The 20,040-nt window shown below is 32.5% G+C and overlaps 2 protein-coding genes across 3 annotated transcripts in view; both read left to right on the forward strand.

Moving 5' to 3' along the window:
* Window positions 1-12,065, forward strand: part of LOC143910320 (Ig-like and fibronectin type-III domain-containing protein 2) — a 53,400-nt gene extending 41,335 nt beyond the window's left edge. The window contains exons 5-28 of one of the 2 annotated variants that reach the window (XM_077428739.1): window positions 4,032-4,235; window positions 4,336-4,476; window positions 5,038-5,260; window positions 5,349-5,521; window positions 5,619-5,943; window positions 6,018-6,171; window positions 6,242-6,402; window positions 6,557-6,773; window positions 6,847-6,972; window positions 7,317-7,497; window positions 7,572-7,718; window positions 7,805-7,980; window positions 8,054-8,189; window positions 8,302-8,437; window positions 8,522-8,714; window positions 8,802-8,907; window positions 8,982-9,122; window positions 9,196-9,374; window positions 9,451-9,742; window positions 9,816-10,020; window positions 10,222-10,394; window positions 10,476-10,654; window positions 10,730-10,813; window positions 10,895-12,065. In XM_077428739.1, the coding sequence (XP_077284865.1) occupies window positions 4,032-4,235; window positions 4,336-4,476; window positions 5,038-5,260; window positions 5,349-5,521; window positions 5,619-5,943; window positions 6,018-6,171; window positions 6,242-6,402; window positions 6,557-6,773; window positions 6,847-6,972; window positions 7,317-7,497; window positions 7,572-7,718; window positions 7,805-7,980; window positions 8,054-8,189; window positions 8,302-8,437; window positions 8,522-8,714; window positions 8,802-8,907; window positions 8,982-9,122; window positions 9,196-9,374; window positions 9,451-9,742; window positions 9,816-10,020; window positions 10,222-10,394; window positions 10,476-10,654; window positions 10,730-10,813; window positions 10,895-11,074 (4,232 nt within the window). In that variant the 3' untranslated portion in view covers window positions 11,075-12,065. Of the gene's footprint in view, window positions 1-4,031; window positions 4,236-4,335; window positions 4,477-5,037; window positions 5,261-5,348; window positions 5,522-5,618; window positions 5,944-6,017; window positions 6,172-6,241; window positions 6,403-6,556; window positions 6,774-6,846; window positions 6,973-7,316; window positions 7,498-7,571; window positions 7,719-7,804; window positions 7,981-8,053; window positions 8,190-8,301; window positions 8,438-8,521; window positions 8,715-8,801; window positions 8,908-8,981; window positions 9,123-9,195; window positions 9,375-9,450; window positions 9,743-9,815; window positions 10,021-10,221; window positions 10,395-10,475; window positions 10,814-10,894 lie in introns of both variants that reach the window. The other variant, XM_077428738.1, reaches the window with a different exon arrangement.
* A 1,763-nt stretch (window positions 12,066-13,828) lies between these two features.
* LOC143910342 (juvenile hormone esterase-like) lies at window positions 13,829-16,385 on the forward strand. Its single transcript, XM_077428773.1, has 4 exons — window positions 13,829-13,967; window positions 14,045-15,384; window positions 15,447-15,617; window positions 15,704-16,385. Coding segments are annotated over exons 1-4 (1,647 nt in total). The 5' UTR covers window positions 13,829-13,832; the 3' UTR covers window positions 15,705-16,385.
* The last annotated feature ends 3,655 nt before the right edge of the window (window positions 16,386-20,040 follow it).

Consider the following 20,040-nt stretch of genomic DNA (forward strand, 5'->3'; position numbering starts at 1 on the left):
TATGAATATAAAAGTGTGGCGCGCGCGCCTATGGAGACACACAAAAGACGACGAGAACGCCTCTCAATAGCACCACTCGTCTCCTTATAGCTTCGCACATACATATAAACGTTATTTTTTACTTTCTCCATTATAAGGTGGAAAAAGTGTTTCGATCGTGCTGAAAATTCAAACATCACATATCAAGTGATTCGTATCGGATGTCGATTCGCAAATACGTTTCGGAATGACTTTAGTCGTTGTGAGCGCGATTTTATCTCATTTCGGATTACCAATAAGTGTTGTAAGGTGAAAATTTGACACTGAGAGTGTTTTGATAAATTTACGATAAAAAAGAAGGTGAATGTTTATTATTCTTATGTATATATTTTGTCAACATCGTCATCTTTAAAAATCAATACACACTCGCCATTACAGATTTGCTCCAATGCGACGGGTGTACGTTCAGAAATCAGAAATACAGTAATACATACATATACATATACATATACAATCAGAATATATAGAATATAACAATTAATCAGAAATAATAATCATAGTGACATCTATGGATTTCAGATTACTGTGTATAATTTGTATTAATTATACACAGGCAGATTTTTGTGACAACAGGATTAGATTTTTTAATACCAATTTTCAGGAACCGTTTCAGCAATGATCAGATAAAATTGGCAAACTCTGATAGAGAAACGATCGATTTGGAGTCACAAAACCCCCAAATCTAACCAGCAGTGGCGAGGACACGAACCTATGACCTCAGTGATGCTAAATATATACGCTATCACTAAGCCAAACTGCTGGCTATGTAATATCAACATTTATGAACAAAATGTAATATCAACATTTATGAGAATCCTTAAAAGGTTTTTGAGTTTTTTTTTTCTATTATGCTGTACACCAGTGTACGCCATGCGGGCTCTTTTTAGGTATAATTCCATTTTTCCAGTATTATCCTACTGACCTGTTTTTATATATAGATACAGTAAGTAATCAGGGGTTTTAATAACAATAAAATAAATCAATAACAATGAAAATATTTTCCTGTTAAATATTGTACATATAGATAAGATCTGTCGTTTCCTTTTTCTCTTTGTCGGGAAAGTTTATATCTACTTTTTTACTTAAGCTTATTTTTTATAATTTATTGTTTATATCTCATTCTGTATTTATATAAACATCAGTCCGTCCGTCAGTGATAAACATTATTTCCTGTTTTAAGCTATTCGGCTACTTTGAGAGTATTATTTTTAAATAAAATGATCAACCCTGCTGGCAGCTAAATAATGTCTTGCTTAGAGAAAAAACGTATTTAGTTAACAGTAATTTCATACTAATATCTAATATATAATTTCGAAAGAGACTTTATAAGTATTGTTGGTTGGGAATCTAAAACAAGTCAGTTTCTATGACGATTCGATTGGTTGAATATTATTTTTTTTCGATTCAAATAAATTTAATAAAAAAAAAAAACCAATGAATATTTACTATTAGATTCGCCATGTTTACGCTGTTTATATTACAAATACTGAGCGAAGCCGGGTAAAACAACTAGTGTACTATAAGTATTCTTTGCAGTTATTTATTTTCAAAAGATGTGAGAACAATATCAATTTCTTGGTTGGTATTCGTCCTTTATTAGTAGAAAGAAAAAAATCATGCCCAAAATATAATTTACGCCCAAAAAGAGTACCCAAAAAGAGTGTGTGACGTACACTGCTGTACACTGACATTTAAATAAGATAATTATACATATGAATATTATCTAATAATAAAAATTGGAAAATGAAGACTGATCGCTAAATCAGAAACTATTGGAATAGACCTAAAATAAACAATAAATAGCATTTAAAAATAAATATTGGCTCTTGCATACAGCTTATTCATACGCCGAAGCCTTTTTGGCGCGAACAAGTAATCGAGTGATCAATGATCGACAAACACCAATCACCTAATATCTACGTTATAATAGTTTATTTGACAGTAAACAAGAAATAAATAAAAATTTACCAATATGCTTGAAATATTATATAATATGCAAACAGGAACAAAGCTGTCTCACATTTATGTAGAGGTAGGTATGAGAACATGATATGTTCTATCCAATTAGTTTCTGTTTAATTTTCTGAAAAATACCACGTTTATCATATTCACCAAACCATTGTTATTTCCTTTGTTCTATCCTTCAAAGGAAATCCATTGAATTTATCCAGTTATCTTATTAAGAGTGCTGGACACCAGCGCCTTGTGCATACAAACGTATTACATTTCTCCCTTCCTCAATTATGGCTCTAGATAAATTATTTTTTAATATGCTATGGATATCCACCATAGGCGTGTTTCTATATTTTTATTTTTTTGATTAGTTATTTTTTATAGAAGCTAGGAGCCACCAAACATTTATAACATCGCCTCGTATTTACACTCACGAAAAGAGTCCAGCGTGCTAATTTAAAGGTTGATTTTTAAAAAAATACGAAAACACGAGCATAGAAAATATCATTCTCATACTGATGATGAAATTTTTTTTAAATTGGTCCAGTTTCGGTTGAGAAAACTGGAGAATATGAAACCTCGACTTTGTCGCATTCACTCAATATATATGTATATCGAAGAAAGGAACGGCAACAAAATTAAGGTTTCGGGTATCCAGCCTTCTTAAGACACGTATAAGTAATAACAAAATATTTATCATATTGAGTCATCAGACGATGTGTGTGGATTGTTTTAATTTATGTATGTGTATTTTTACAATTCTGTAGATGTATTTTAGAACGTTCGGTTTTTTCAATAAATGAAAACTTCTTCCTTCCACTTCCTGTCTCTACAGATTCAAAAGGTAAAAAAAGCTCGTCGAAAGTTTTCAATCACACTAATGGGGATCTTTTTGTGATGATGCCTCACCCTCAAAGTTTCCGTGGCGCGCGGTGCACTTTTTCAATTTCACTAAAATATATATTTTATCCATGAACGCAATCTGCACTCTCAGTTCATATTTAATATTTTCACTATAAAATTTCGATAAAAATTCGGTTCTTTTCATTGTGTAGGGCCTTTTAAAAGGCGAGCCGTTAACGGATCGCAGCACGACGTCGGTCCATTTTCATTTCATCTTGGATAACAAAAGTCGTGGGAACAATTCGAATTCTATCCTCTTTCCTTTAATATTATTTAAGGCCATGGAGGTTTTTCTGTGTGATTTCCTTTATGTTTTCAATATGTGTTGGTGGTAAAAGAACTTTTCAAGCAAAAGTCGCTTTCAGGATTACTGTATGTGTGTGAGAGAGTTCCACTGCTCCAACCATTGTTAGAATCCAATTAATTACTACACACACATAGATCAGACGATGTTTCTTCTTAATGATGTCTTCGCAAAGCATTAGTTTTTAATGAAGTTGTCTTCGTATTTTCTACACTTACAAAATATAATTTAAAAAAATGGTATCGAGAAAGTTATTTACTGTTCGTAATTAACTAGCGTCACTTTTCCTACTAGACATCGCACTGCTACTGAATAGAAATTTTATTTAAAAAATGTAGATACTTCATAATATATATTACGGTTCCTAGAAGAAGATCGCACAACGCCCTTGTTAAATGTCGAATATTCGAATAATATTGACATTTCATGGATTTATACGATATTGAATGTTGTGCAAACATATCCTGAACAAATATACTCAACCCTACTGTATAGCCTAATGAGAGACAATCTTAAATAAGGGACGATCCTAAATAATATTGTACCTGCCGTGATATTATGACAGTCTCGAACAGATGGTTTATTTATCATCATTTATATGTACATATGTACATACATTTAATACAACAATTTAATCAATTCACTTTTTATTTGGTTAAACTTCACACTAGCTACGTAAATATGTACATATATACAAAACGATCCAAACTACATATGTATAATATATTTAAAGAGCAAATTGTAAATTTTGAACCAAAAACATATTGTCTTATATTTCAGATATGAATATTGATGATGCATACATTTTAAATTTTTATTTTCTTATAAATAGTAACACCATCGATCCGTGATGCATTACCCTCACCTGTGCATGTCCAAGAAGGGGAAGACGCACTGGTTACCTGTGTTATTCGCAATGGAGATGGACGAGCAGTTCTCTGGAAACGAAGAATGGAAAACGGACAAAACAAAATCCTCACTGCAGGAGATATCCGTACAGCAGCCGACACCAGATATTCAGTGCTACACGAAACAGGTAATTAATCAATAGTAATACTTTTGAATTCTCTTATGAACACTTTGAGAAAAAGATTACATATTCTTAAAAAAATTATACAATCATATTTTTATATCAGCTCCACACCAAAGTGAAAAAGTTCATTCTGCCGGAGATGTCTGGGTACTCGTCATAAGAAAAGTTAAGCCATCTGATAGCGGAATGTACATTTGTGAAGTCAATAGTGATCCGGTTGTTAGAAGTTTCCATGCACTCAGTGGTAAGTTCTATGAAATTTAATGTAATGCCTAATTTATTAAGAGGGGTAAAGAATTTTTTTTTAAATCACAGTCAATGAAAAGAATGTATCTCTCTACATCAAAAATGAGAAAAATAAGATGCGATTTAATAGAAGTCTTTAAAATAATAAACAATCATTATAAATGTCTTATGGCTAACCTCTCGCCTTCAATGGAAACGCTCATTTGAGAGGTCACACTGTAGAATTCTAAAACGATAAATCTAAAGAGAAAATTAAAGAGATATTTTTAAATAAAGGGGATACAGTTTGAAAATTAGCATCTAGTGACCCAATCAATTAACATCTAGTGACCTAAAATCCCAAAAAGCTAATGTCCTATAACAAGTCATTAAAAGGTTTTTTGTATTTCTTATTTTGTTATTATACATATATGTATGTATGTATATGCTTATATTTTTACATGTTTCTTGTGTAAATAAAGTAAAATTATACTTACATGCCGTCTATATATAAAATAAACAAATTATTATTATCATCTTGTTCTTAATTCAGATTAATTAATTATAAAATTTATTACAGTTTTACCACGTGGTTTAGTTCCTCCGGAAAATACAACGGATTCTTATTCACAAACGTTTTTCAACGATCCGTTCTCAGGAAGAGTCCACAATTATACAGACTGCTGTGTAAATAGTAATGTGTCACAGTCGTGCCTTGGTTTTTGTAATATTCAAAATATACTTGACGGTAACACCGGACAAGATCCAGAGTATTGTGAACAAGACTTTCCTATAATTGTCAGGTTAGTTGAAACTTATTCCTTGAATTTCAATTTGATTTATCATATGCATACATTGTATATATGTAATATGTACTGTTGTTGAAATTAGATGTATGGCAGATGGACGGGATCATGTGCCGTGTTGTATTCAAGAAAGAGTGCCAGACATTTGTCAAGATGTCTGCAGAGGCGAATACACCATCATAACGGATAATATTAAAACACATTTTTCATGTTCAGCTTATACTGAACAAACTCTAGCTTGCATCGTAGAAGGCATCGGTAATTTACACTTATTTATCATTTTAATATACAAAATTTGTTTGAATATGTAATAATAAAAGTTCACTAGATACAATAATCTTTTAAATTTAAACAGAACTTCTACCTAGTCCTCCGGAAGATGTTGAAGTAGAAGCTTTGTCACAAAAGTCATTCAAGATATCGTGGTCTCCGCCAACAGCCAATCATCCTACAGTCACAAATTATCGTATAGTTTTAAAAGCTTTAAGATCTTTCGATGCTCATTTGATAGATTCAAGTGAAAGCTCAACACCTAAACAGAAAACAGTCAATCGAGAAGAATTGGTTTCACCCGATCAAAATTCTACTGTTTTGAACGATCTCTCACCATTTACAATGTACGAAATTACCGTTGCAGCAGTTAATAAACATGGCTCGAGCTTGCCAAGCTATGCTCTGAGGTAAATCTCTAAATCTAAGTAATGTAATATATAAAATACACAATTTTAATACATTCTCTCCATAATCGTTTTAGGGCTTTGACATTGAATTCAGCAAAAACTGAACCTAGCAAAGTTGTTGATGCTCCAGCTCTGCCAAATATCACAAAATGTTGCATAGAAAAAGGAATAACACATTCAAAATGTGTCAACAAACTTTGTGATCCAAAAGCTGCTGGTGATATAACGGTATATATAACCTTCACTTATGAAAAACATAGTCAACATACAAAATTTAATTTAAATAACATATTTTTAGATGACTGATCTCATGATTTGTGCACCTTGGGCAGCGGATACGTTCACTTGCTTGAGTAATGGGATAGACCATACTGCGTGTTGTAAAAATCGAGGTCTACCTGATGTGTGCCAATCTTTTTGCTCAGGAAATATTTCAACTATTGATTTCAACCATTTCAAGTAATTATTATATATGAATTCTAAATAATCAGATCAATAATATACTCCTAAGATATGCAATTGGTCTTCATATCTAAAAAGCATAGCATACCTGTTAATCAGAATACCTTGTAATTGAGTTGTATAATTTTTTTTATTTAATTAAATATTTCAGATGCATTCGGTATATGTCCGAGTATTCAAATTGTCTTTTACAAGGCTATGGAGTAATACCTGGACCCCCAACTAGGGTTCATGTCACAAATATTGCAACAGACTATGCAATTGTACATTGGGCATCACCGCGTATTCTCGGAGATACCGTGCAACACTACAATGTTCACTATCGAAGATTTACAACTGATGATAACGATTATGCCTTCGTTGAAAAGGTTAAATATTAGTTAATAATATAAATAAAATTTAACTAATACAATATTAACGTTATGAATATTGATATTTCAGGTGTATTCACCCTATATTTTAGAAGATTTAGACTCTAATGTAGACTACGAAGTTTTCATTGTTGCGGTAAATAATCACGGCATAGGAGAACCTTCAACTAGGCTCATATTTAAAACTCAAAGCAAAGTAAGTGATATCTTAATATTATAAATGTGATAAACTTTTGGCCTCCATTAACAAGCTATGAATTTTAAATTTAATTTCAAAACATATCAATTCCTTTCTAAAATCACCTATTGAAGTGTCTAGTATTTCCATTATAAGTAGTCAAAGGAACTTAAAATTGAAAGATTGTTTACTGGAGAATAATCATTAAGAGAATCATTTTTTTTATTCAGTCTGAATGATTTTTTCAACTTTTTAGATACTATTCAATTAATTAAGTTTTGTGGAAGTTGCGCCATTGTGCTCTGAAGACACGATATGTGTTGCTTTATAAATCATTTATGTTTTTATCTCAATATTTACAGATAGTAGAAGAAGAAATCGAAAAAGCTCTTTCATATAATGTAACAGAATGCTGTGAATCTGTATCTGTATCAAGCGTTTGTATGCCGCTGTGTTCCTACGATGCCAGTATGATTGATCTGAAGCTTTTAGCTGGAATTTGCAGTGGTGAATTCCACAAACTTATAAGATGTGGTGCTGGAGGTAATGTGTATAAAATATTATTTTTGATATATATTGAAATTGAATTATTTTTAAAATTAATAATTTTATTATAGGACGAAACCATGGAAGTTGTTGTGCCCGGCGAGGTGTTGCATCAGCTTGTCAATCTATTTGCACTGGTGTGATTGCAGATTCATTGCACAATACAGCGAAAAATTGTATTCCATTCATTGGAAACATTGTACAATGCTTCGAAGAAGGTATGCACATTACATATCATTAAATGCAATGTTTCTACATCTAATCATTGTAATATGTAATTTGTTTTATTTGTATGGTTTTACAGGTACTGGTTTGCTACCTGGTCCAATAGAAGAACTTCATGCTACGAAAGTGACAGGCAACAGCATCGACATTCAATGGTTGGCTCCGTCGGACACAACAAATATTACGGGTTATATAGTTTATTACCAAAAAGTTGACAACACTAGTGCTTACGAAACGCCTCTTAAATTGAGAAATGTATGATAATTTCTGATAAATTTAAAATTTAATAGAAGTCCAAGTGATGTATTAAATAACATTGTTGTTTTAGCTTATTAATACAACTGATACATCTGTTACAATTACAAATTTGGAAAATGGTGGATTGTATAACATATTTGTAGTCACGCATAATGAACACGGAACGTCATTACCATCTAGTATACTCATGATAAATTGTTCTGGAGGTAATCAATTTTCAATTAACCTTATCATATTGTGTTTGCAATTTCTTGCAGTATTAATTTTTTATCATATTCGACTTTGTATAACATACTAATAAATGTTAATTATTCGTAGAATCCAGTACCAAAATTGTGAACAGTGTTCCTTCTCCACCTCATGCTTTAGCCGTGTCTGGCCATTCAGCTACTTGGGTAACAATCAGTTGGCAACCACCAGAATTTAGCCACCCTCAAGAAATTATATCTTATGAGTATGTTCAAATATATATATTGAATAGATATATTTCAAATATAACACACTTTCTATATGTTAACATTTTCATTTTGTTATCAAGAATACACCATAAATCAACCGGAGAAGATAGTTTTAGCATACTTGAAAGTTCTGTAACTAGTCATACATTCTATAATTTGACTCCAAATACACAATACATAATTTATGTAACAGCAAATTCAACACACGGTAAGAGCATGCCTTCAGAAACTCTCATCGCATGGACTGATCCGGCATATCCAGCATTTGTAGAGGTACTTAATGGGTTCAAATTCAACATCACCATCGTCATAAAAGCTTAAATGATACTCAAATACTCAACTACATTTTGTAAATTTTAGCCACCTACCGTTCACCCAATAAATCTAGTAATGGAAGGTTCTAGTATGAGCATATTGTGTATAGCTATGGGTACACCAACTCCGACAATTTCCTTGTACATATCAGGTATTATACATACAAACACATAATATTCTAATGTAAACAATGATGCAGTGTTTTATTAAATACTATATTTATAGGTCGACTTGTACGACAAGATACTGCAAGACACATGGTGACTGTGATACATAATGTAACAAGGGATATGGACCAAATATCATGCTACGCAGATAACGGCTACGGAGCCCCAATGCAAGCTTCAAGAAAAATCACTATTTCGCGTAAGGCAATAGTCATTTATGTGAATATATCGAGTTAAATAATAGCGCTGAAATTAATAAAAAATATATTTAGACGTTCCTGCAATACAAGCAAGTGGAATTACAATGGCGGCCAAAGGAGACTCGGTGTCACTTGAATGTAGAGTTTCAGCTCAACCCCGACCACAACTGGCCTTTTGGAAAGATCCTCAAGGACGTGTTCCCGTTATACAAGGACCTAAATATGATATTAAAATACTTCCAGATAATGATGTATAAATTTTGTGTTTATTTTTTATATAAATTCAATGTGCAATGTAATAAATCTCACATTTTTGTCAATATAAAGGAAGAGGACAAATTCACCATGAGGTTGACAATCAATCAAATATCTGAAACAGACGAAGGTGATTATTACTGTCACGCTGAAAACGCATTTGGATCAGCCGTTCAACCAGTTTCAGTGCGAATACGCAATGTACCGGCTTCGCATAATATAACACAGTGTTGTATGGATCAAAATGTGAGCTCATCCTGTATGGACGCCTGCAGTTTTTACTTGGATATTGACGCTGTTATTGACAAGCCTGAGTGCATCGCTGATTTTGATAAACTGATGAAATGTGCTGCCGATGGATCAGGTAATGCTGTCACAAGTACACATATGGTTTTGATTTCGATATGTATTATTAATGTGTCATTGTCGATGTTTAGATCATCGCAGCTGTTGTGTTGCATGGGGTGTACCACGACGTTGTTTGGATTGGTGCCGTGGAGAACCATTGCCGACAGCACGTCTCTGTGTACTTTCACACACGAGGCAAATAGTCGGTTGCTTCCATGAAGGACGAGATAAATTGCCGGGACCACCGCAGAATATCAAAATTGTGGCATTGGATTCACACTCTGTCAAAATAAGGTTAATATTTTCTACTATATTATATATTAGCAGCTATCATAAAGTAGGTTTTTTTTGGAGTAATAATATTAGTTACTTATAAAAATAATTGCAATGGACTATTCGATTCGTTGAGATCATATTTTTGTTTTCTCTTATTAATTTATAATACCTGAATACTTAATACTACTTCATTACATTTAAAAACTTAATGTGTTATAGCTGGGAGCCACCGATAAAGAATCCTCATACTGTTGACATTTACCGAGTATTTTGGCGGCCAATTGGACTCAAAATTCCAGAGAAAATAGACACTTTAGAAACAGAACTAACGATTTCATCTTTGAAAGATGGTGTAACATATGAATGTGTCGTCAAAGCCGGAAATCATTTAGGTTACTATTAAAAAAACGCTATGTATGTAGAAGAAATTGTGCATTTTCCCCGATTGTGATGAAATTGTCGTATGATTACAGGAACGTCTACTTTAACAGAGCCTTTGCAGTTTACGATGAATGATAAATATATAACTCATCAACTGTCACCGATTGACGATGAGTCTTCTCACACGGGTGTCACTATCGGAATAGCATTGGCATGTCTAATTGTTGCCGGTATTGTTGTAGTAGCCGTATGGCTTGTAAAATACAAGAAGGTACATTTGCAAAATTATAAAGTCTCCTTATTTCCGCCATTTGCATATCTTTTTGATAAATGTTTGTCTTCGAAGATTCTTGGCTTGAAGTCACAGGGTGGAGTGGCATTTGAAAATCCGAGTTATTTGAGGGAAATGAATTCTGACACGACTGGAAATGTGAGTATTGTTTTGCATAACATTTTTTGTTTTAATATTCCATATTAAAGTTAAGACTTAATTAAAATATGTTAATTGCAGCATCAGAATCCATCAGATGCCACTGTAAATAATTCAAGGAGTATGGGTGTGGCGTCCGTGTCTGCAGGAACGGGCTGGCGTCCAGAGGCTTTGCAATTTCCACAGGAAGTTAATCCAACGCTGTACGAAGAGCTGAAATTAGGACAAGATGGAGCAGGATTCAAAAGACTAAAGCCATAGCTTACATCCAACCACCGAATCACTGTATTTTAAATAACATATCTGGATCTCACAACAATTTAATGAAAGCACTTAGACTCTGCTTGTATTTAGCCGTAGATTCATATATGAATTGCGGATAAATACGCATTATAAATGATCGATAAGGTATTTTTACAGGCGTAAGATTATTCGATGCAAGAAAAATGGAAAAAAAAGTATTCAGAAGCAGATTTGTGAATAATGCAAATCACATTTTCAATTGTGAATTAGTGTGTGGGTGTTAAGGATAGTAGAATTGATATTATTTTTTCAAAGAGACGAATAATTGTTGCTTTAGTTTAGTGTAAATAAAAAAAATAAACAATCACAAGATAAGTGTGCAAATGTATCAGTCAAGTTAAATGTGAATATTTTGTAATGAAATGACATAAGCATTGATGTTGTAAATATTAAAGATTGATTTTTTTTAAGACATTAGGTTCATTTTATAAATTAAAAATAAAATATAAAAAAAGTTATATTTTTAATCAAATATTATATTAAATGTAATTTTTAAGTATTGTGTAATTTCAAGTAACTCTCCAACCAAAAATATTATTTATGAGTTATTATGTGTGTTTGCCAGTTTTTAATAGACCAATTTAAATGTGGCTGAAAGAATATAAACTAAACTTTGATGAAAGTAACTCATGCAAAACCTTTTTAGATGATTAAGTTCAATTACATATCTGTATTAAAATTATTATTTTAAACTCACTCATATTCAGCCACAAAGAATAAGTAGAAAAAACTTGGTGAACAAATGTGTAGAAAATTTGTAGTGGCCATATGAATAGAATAATGTCATTTTTAAGACGTGCCTTTTCATATTTTTAAAATAAAAATTATAATTTTGTATGTTTCATATTGTGAAAATTAAAGATTTGTCTAGTATGTATTTGTCTATGTTAAATTTAATGAATTTTTAGCGCATAAATAAAAATTACTCATTTAAAAATCATGAGAACAGAAACAAGATTTTTATTACTGAAGTTAGAGCTTCATAAAAATTGCGATGTCTCATCAGATTAATGCCTAAATTTAATCACCTTTTAATACTGTAAAGCTGTCAGTAATTATCACAACAATATTTGTGTACGATTTAATGATTTCTTCAACTGTAATATATATTTTTTTGTAAATATGATATGGTATACATTTATGAGAATTGTAAATATTTGGAATCAATAAATTATCATCCTTGCCAGTGCAAAATATCTTGTGTTTTCACATAAAAAGTTTACAGCTTTATTTTAAAGTTACAGAACAAGAGCTATCAACACTCATAATTAAAAAATAAAAATAATTATAAACAAATGAATGCAAAATAGTTTATAAACTAATGTAAAAATCAGAAAATGAAGATAAAAATTGAAAGAAAAAATAATAATAACCATATCATGCAGGTGCCGAAAAAATTAGGAATTGGAATATGAAAAATGATTAACCAATAATAAAAATCGAAATGATTACATGGAGCACAGAATTGACCAATATGTGGTTATCCATGTTTATGTGTGGTGTTTGAGTAGCATATATGTATATGGGTGGTGTTGCAAATGACAAAGCTACGTTATAACGAATAATTATAAAGCAAAATTTCACGAGTGTATCTAATTTTTCAGGTTTTTATTAGTTTTTTGACTAGAGACTGAATTCAAACAACCATAACCTAAAAAAATATAAATAATCACAAATAAAATGTCGAGGCATTAAAAATTTAGAAATTCCATTGAGTTCCGCAATATCAGAATGCATATTATATATCCTGCTAGATAAGATAAAGTATACAAAACATGCGTGGGACTATACAGCTGTCAAACGGGAACAGTTGACATTTTTGGCCTAAGCACTCGCATGAACGGCAGTGCTAAAACAAGACATTTTATTGATAACTACAAATAAGGGTAGGTTGATAAGTAATTCATTGTATTTTTTGAAAGTTTAAAATGATTTTTTTAATATAAAATGTATTTGTGCAATTAATAAACAATTTCATGTTCAATTTGTTCTAGTTGGTAAATAATATTTTAAAACGGTAAACGGACTACTAGTCATATGTGAACCAGTCACAGGACAACCGGTCGCTCTAGATCGGTCACACGTGATCACCCGTCACGAGAAAACTGGCCACACCCTAAAACTGGTCACACCCTAAAATCGGTCACGAGAAAACTGGTTGACCGATTTTAGGGTTTGACCAGTTTTCTCGTGACCAGTTTTAGGGTGTGACCAGTTTTAGGGTGTGACCAGTTTTAGTGTGATGGGTGATCACGTGTGACCGATCTAGAGCGACCGGTTGTCCTGTGATCGGTTCACATTTGACTAATAATCACCGAACCTTTAAAACACAGTGAAATATAATATATTTTAATTTAACAGGTAGGCAATTTAGTTTCAATTTGTAAATCAACCAAATATAAAATTTTCAATGATATATATTATAGTATTCGTAACACGACCGCTTTTTATATATTACATAATGAAATAACAACAAAATGTTTCCATTACTCCATATCCCTTTCACTGTCATATAACAACAATCAGTTGGTCGATTCGCACGCATTCTTAGTATATCAGGTAGGATTTTTATTTTTACTTTAGCAATACATGAAGATTATTCATTTATTCATACATATGTATTTTTGAATAATCGTTTAAATACTAACAAAGATAAATATATGTACGATAAAATAACCAATCAAAATGTATTCGTATGTGCTTCAGACCTCTCAAAATGAATACCTTTAACGTAAATACATCGAATGGAGCAATATTTGGAAAGATGGTTAGCACTTCTTCAAATTTTTCTTACTACAGTTTTCAAGGAATCCCATATGCAAAACCACCATTAGGTGATTTGAGATTTAAGGTACTGTATATTTATGTAAATTTCTTGTCATTTTCATTTTATTTGATTATAATCTTTGATTGACGACTTTTTTTTAGGATCCACAACCATTGGATTCTTGGGATGGCATACGTGATGCAACAAAAGAAGGCAACCCCTGCGCTCAATCTGATCTATTAATTCAACAGAAGCTTTTCTTCGGCGATGAAGATTGTTTAGTGTTAAACGTATACTCTCCAAAATTACCCCAAGTTAATTTAAAATTAGGGCTGTTGTTGCCCGTTATGGTTTGGATACACGGAGGCGGATTTTTTTCCGGATCTGGAAGTGCAGATATTTTTGGTCCTGAATTTTTAATACAACAAGATGTCATAGTTGTTACCGTCAATTACAGATTGGGCATTTTGGGATTTTTAAGCCTGGGAACGGAAGACGTTTCCGGCAATGCTGGATTGAAGGATATAGTAATGTCATTAAAGTGGGTTAAAGAAAATGTGATCAGTTTCGGCGGCGATCCAAACAATGTGACAATTTTTGGTGAAAGTGCTGGTGGGGCAGCTGTACAGTTTTTGATGATTTCCGATATAGCTAAAGGACTTTTTCACAAAGCGATATCTCAATCTGGCTCTTGTTTGAATCAATTTGCTTGTACTTCGTATGAAGATGACCCAATTAAAAATGCCATCAAACTCACAGAATTAGCTGGTCAAAAAAGGACAGAGCCTGCTGATATTTTAAATGTACTAAGATCATTGAAAGCGGAAGAATTAGTAGTAACATCTCAGCAAGTACCGACCTTTGAAGAAAGGAAAAGAGATGCTCCTTTTTCATTTGCACCTGTTGTTGAAAAAATATTTCCTGGAAAAGAGGCTTTTCTATCGAAAAAAGCGATAGAATTAATACAATCAGGATCCATAGCCGACGTACCTTACTTGTCGGGATACAATTCCAAAGAAGGAATATTGTGGCTAATTAGTCTGCGTGCTGATAGACTTCATCTCAAAACATTAAACGAAAATTTTCAATATTTCGTGCCGATGGATTTAAAATTGCCCATTGATTCAGAAAAGTCAAAAGAAGTTGCCAAAGAAATCCGACAATTTTATTTAGGAGACAAGGCTTTGGACAACGAAACGATTGATAATTACATTGATTTGATGACTGATTTTGCCTTCCTGAAGGATATTGTCAATTCTGTAAAATTACATCGAGCTAAAGTTACATCACCAATATATTTTTATCGCTTTTCATTCGACGGTGACTACAACTTCTTTAAAAAACATTTAAAAATAGATCACAAAGGCGTAAGTCATGAAGATGATTTGGGCTACATCTTCAATCCTAGCATGACAAAAATGGCGACAACCAGCAACGATAGCCTATCAAATGAAACTCGCAATAAAGTCGTCAAAATGTGGACCAATTTCGCTAAATATGGGTAAGTCAAAATTAAATCTAAATTTAAATCGAACAAAAATTTTAATAAGCTATTTATTTCAGTAATCCTACACCAGAAACTAACACGAATTTAAATCTAAAATGGAAACCAGTCACATCAGACAACATTGAATATTTAGAAATCGATGAAAAATTCCACATGAACAAAAATCCTGATGCAGATCGAATCAAATTCTGGGAAGTGATTTATAAAAAATATGGCCCGAAGTTTTGGTATGACTTAATATTAAAAAAATATATATTTATTTTATTTTTTCACTGTGATATAATAATAATAAAATTTTATATTCACATTCCAGATGCAGAGATTCGATGGACGCGATGAAGATTTTGATTCAACATCCGCAACCCATTATATTATCATTCCATTATTTCTCAAGCCCTCAAAGGGACGCGGCCCACACTTAAGTAATTCACGGTGTGAAATTTTCAACATATTCGAATAAAAAAGTTTAATTTTGAAGTGCGCAATCGCTCGTCAATCACTGCGTTTCCCGTAGCAAACGCCTGTCCACCGTCGACACGAAACCTCGCCTATTTAATTTCGTGACGGGGATAATTGAGCCAGGGGTTATCAATCAATCGCCGAGACACGTAAACGGTCAGTGCCAAGGAAAGAGAATAATAATAATAATATGTATAACGTTATAAAAGGGAAACGAGCCGGTAGCCATTGATGAATGATGGTCGCGTTGACGCCGTCCGGCCCATTAAAAGTGCTCGCCCACGAAACCTGGCCACCGTCAATACGCAAACGGAGTATGCAAATTGGTACAACGAGATCGAAAGTTGAATTTTTCAAGGCTTTCAAGGCAGTCTCGTCCTGCGATGGAGATGAGGTGGTACTCGCCAAAAAGCGACACAATTTCCTGTATATTCTCCGCGTCAAACCCCCTCACGCACTTTACTAATATTCAGATGCAATGTTGTTCAATCGGAAATTATATATAAAAAATATACTTTTGCTGCTTTTGCACTTTTTAAATTTTATCAGTTTTCTTTTAACCCTCCCTCACCGAAGTGGGGTGTGCAAGTGCCCCAATTTTTACATTTTTCATAATAGATAAGTCATGTTTTTGGCTGTTCGCTTGCATATTCTTGTTGATCGATGAATCAATGCGAGAGAAAGAGACAGCTATATTTTCGTAAGCTATTGTTTTCGTCGCTTTTAGCGCTTGGCTATTGAGTCATGCAGTCGCCTGTTGGCAGTGGTGTCACCCTAATTGTTTCCATGGGTTTCCGGAAACCCGTTGTTAAAAATCAAAAGTTTCCGGAAACCCGTTATTTAATCTAAAAATTCATATTATTTTTGTCAAAAATTATACAAATCTTGAAAATTTAATGAGCTTCCATATAATACTGCCTTGCAATAATTTTAAAATTATGAATGTTAATATTGAAGAACCTGAAAAACCAACAAACAGTTATTTATTTATTTTATGATCCAGATTTATATAGGACTCCAACTAACTTAAATCTTGTAAAATTCAGAATTTATATATGTTACAGTCCAATTATACAACTTGTTCGTTCATGAAAATACTAATTTGGTCATACACGAACTATTAGTTTTAGTTTTAGTGGTAACAATCAAAAGCTATCTTTAGAATTTATATATGTTCCATTCCAAGTGTACATCTTGTTCATTCATGAACATACTACATATTTTGTTTATACACAAACCAATCTGACCAGTTATACTGTACACAAAAGAACAAATTGACAAACAAACTACATATGTAGTTTGCTCATACACAAACTCTTAAATATAAGTATTTTAAATCGTATGTCCCATCCTCTATGTATGTATGCTTACCCTGGGTTGAAATATTCACATCTCAAACGTTTTGACAGCTAAGAGTTTCATGTGACACCTGGTATGCCTATTTGAAGATAGCTTTTGATTACTACTACTGATACTAAACTGATAGTTCGTGTATGAACAAACTAGTACTAGTAACAAATACTTACATACAATTTTAAAATGCATCCTAGTTATAATCATATAAAACTTAATTATAAAATCTCATTTGTATCATATTTAAAATACAATAAATAAATAAAATTTATGAATATATTTGAAACGATTTTCTATTTTTTAAACACTATTCATTTATTTTTTTACTCAAGAGCGATTAATACATCAATGTTTTTTTAAAACATGTCGAAAACAAAATCGACTAATAAATATACATATATGCATACATTTGTATACACCTAAAAGGAGAAAAACAACATCCAATTACAGCAATTCTAAATCATCGATAATCAGCAGAATCGTAAAACGATCTGTTAAAGAGATTCGATCAATAAGTTCAGTCAGTAAATCAAGCAGACGGCAACATCAGAAAGCGAGTAATTTTCAATTAGCAAGTTAGTCTATGTGTATATTATTTTTATTATTTATTTATATATATTTTTATTTATTTATTTATATATCGCAATATTATTTAACAAAAAATATTGCGAATGTAAACATTCTTTAAAATCGTAATGCTATTTTGAATAAATTTCCATACAAAAATACTCTTTTGTTTTTGAATCTTTTATACATGAGTATTTCAATTTAAGGTTTCGGATTTCAGAAAAGCTCGAAACTGTAAAAATGAGACTCTTGCACAATTTTGCGAATATAACATAACGGTCGATTGAAATTAACGTGTTATTACAGTGAGAAAAGGTCAACCGATCACAACACAGCGTCTCGCCGATGATCGATGAAATTGCAGAAGAACTCCTCCAGTAATAACAGCATGCGTGAACCATATTGCTTATTAATACCTACCGTAGATAATTACATAATAATAACGAGCCGCAAATTAGCAGAAACCCGAGACTGTTGGGCCGATTTTCACAAGTAAGTTGCCAACATATAAAATATAGAAAAATAGCTTATATCGGATACTCGAGACATTTCCTGTCTGCAAAAATACGATAATGTTTATATTTTTACATTGCTGTACCATAAAATTTCGATACATTATACGTACTTAAGATTTGCATTCAATAATTCGTGATCAATCATAACGAGTTGAAATGTTAGACGAGCGAAGGAAAAAAAATAATAACTAGGAAATCACATATCGATCGTAGGAAATTATATTTTTAACAAATCGTAAACGCTTTCTGGTAAAAAAATAATACGCTTATATCTATATATATATGTACGTAGCCCTAAGGTGAATTACGATAAGCATCTTATTAACCAAGACAATGGTCATTTTCATATTCGGATCGTTAAAACAATAACCCTTTTTATTTCGCGTTGTGTTATTGCCGTTCTGATGAAATCGATAAAATATCGATTAATTTTGGCGCCGTTTATTCGAATCTTTTGATCGATCGACGTACGCAGTAGATTGACCTTTTGGTGTGCATTTTTAAAAATAAAAATTAAAAAAATCAATCGTTGAATGTTTACAATTAAAAATGTCACGTTAAAAAAGTCGTCAACATGTCGTTTGTGAGTCTTCTTAAGACGGATTAATGTCACGCTTTTTCAAATATACATAATACATATTAATAAAAGCAAACGGACACTTGTATAAATTTGATATTTGCAAATCAAGGATATACTTATATATCATATATAGCTACATACATATCTATGTAGTATTGCAGAGATGGCGAACCATTACTGAACCATATCTGAAAGTGTGATATATAATATTGTAACATGGGAACACGAGAGGGAGTATCCACTGTCTAAGTGCATTCGTGGGTGAACAATAGAGACCCCGGACTAGGCTAACGGGACTCAGTAAGTGCCCGAACAAAGGATATGTTGGAGTTCTCACAGACCTGGGCGAGTGCGTGCGTAAACAATAGTCTCGCCAGAGTAGACCTTTATGTGCCTGGACAATAGACACATTAGTGGATCAGGGAAGCTGCGCTGTGCAACTTGTCCTTTATAAGGAGGTACACACGGTAGATAGGATTATTCTGGAGCGAGCGGTGGTTTCATGTGGACCTTCGAGATCGTTCTATAAATGCTATTCAGTGATTTTGGCCTTTCATTTGGATCCTACGAAACAATATTATTACGTAGGGATTCCGGATAATTGTAAAGTGGAGAATTCCGAGTTTGTGCGTATTTATATGGGAAATAACGTTTATGGGCTAAATAAGTCGTGGGTATTCGGACTACTGCATATCCGAAAATTTGACTACCTTTATGCCTATAACAAACAAGTCGAAAAATCGGAAACTTGAAACGCGTTGTATACGATATTTTATCTCCAACGTAATGGCAGACAATACATTTACGTATATTGATGACCAAAATGAGCAATATGGCAAAGTATGAAAACGATCGGATAAGAGATAAGACGTATAAAAAATGACGTCTTAATGTAAAACGTAAAGGAGGTTTGTAAAAAGAGGGATACACGATAGACTTGACTCTCGAGCGAGCAGCGGTTCTATGTGAATCTTTCGAGTTGTAAAATTATTGCTGTGAACCGACTTTGGCCTATCATTTAGATCTCTGAACCTTATGTAACTTCTTACCTACATTTTATGTGGAATGTGTTTCTTACAAATTCTTCGTAAATCGAATTTGTTGATTGTACCAGTTTGTCCATAGATAACGCTGCTGTATTTTATATGCATAATAATTGTATTGTAATGTTTAATA

Source organism: Arctopsyche grandis, chromosome 4, assembly GCF_051622035.1.
Source record: "Arctopsyche grandis isolate Sample6627 chromosome 4, ASM5162203v2, whole genome shotgun sequence".
NCBI lineage: Eukaryota > Metazoa > Arthropoda > Insecta > Trichoptera > Hydropsychidae > Arctopsyche > Arctopsyche grandis.

What these genes read in the sequence shown, in the direction of transcription:
- LOC143910342 (XM_077428773.1), top strand. Translation starts at nt 13,833, where the DNA reads ATGAATACCTTTAACGTAAATACATCGAATGGAGCAATATTTGGAAAG. An exon ending in TAGGTGATTTGAGATTTAAG is followed by an intron (nt 13,968 to 14,044) that starts GTACTGTATATT and finishes ACTTTTTTTTAG; the next exon opens with GATCCACAACCATTGGATTC. An exon ending in ACCAATTTCGCTAAATATGG is followed by an intron (nt 15,385 to 15,446) that starts GTAAGTCAAAAT and finishes TATTTATTTCAG; the next exon opens with TAATCCTACACCAGAAACTA.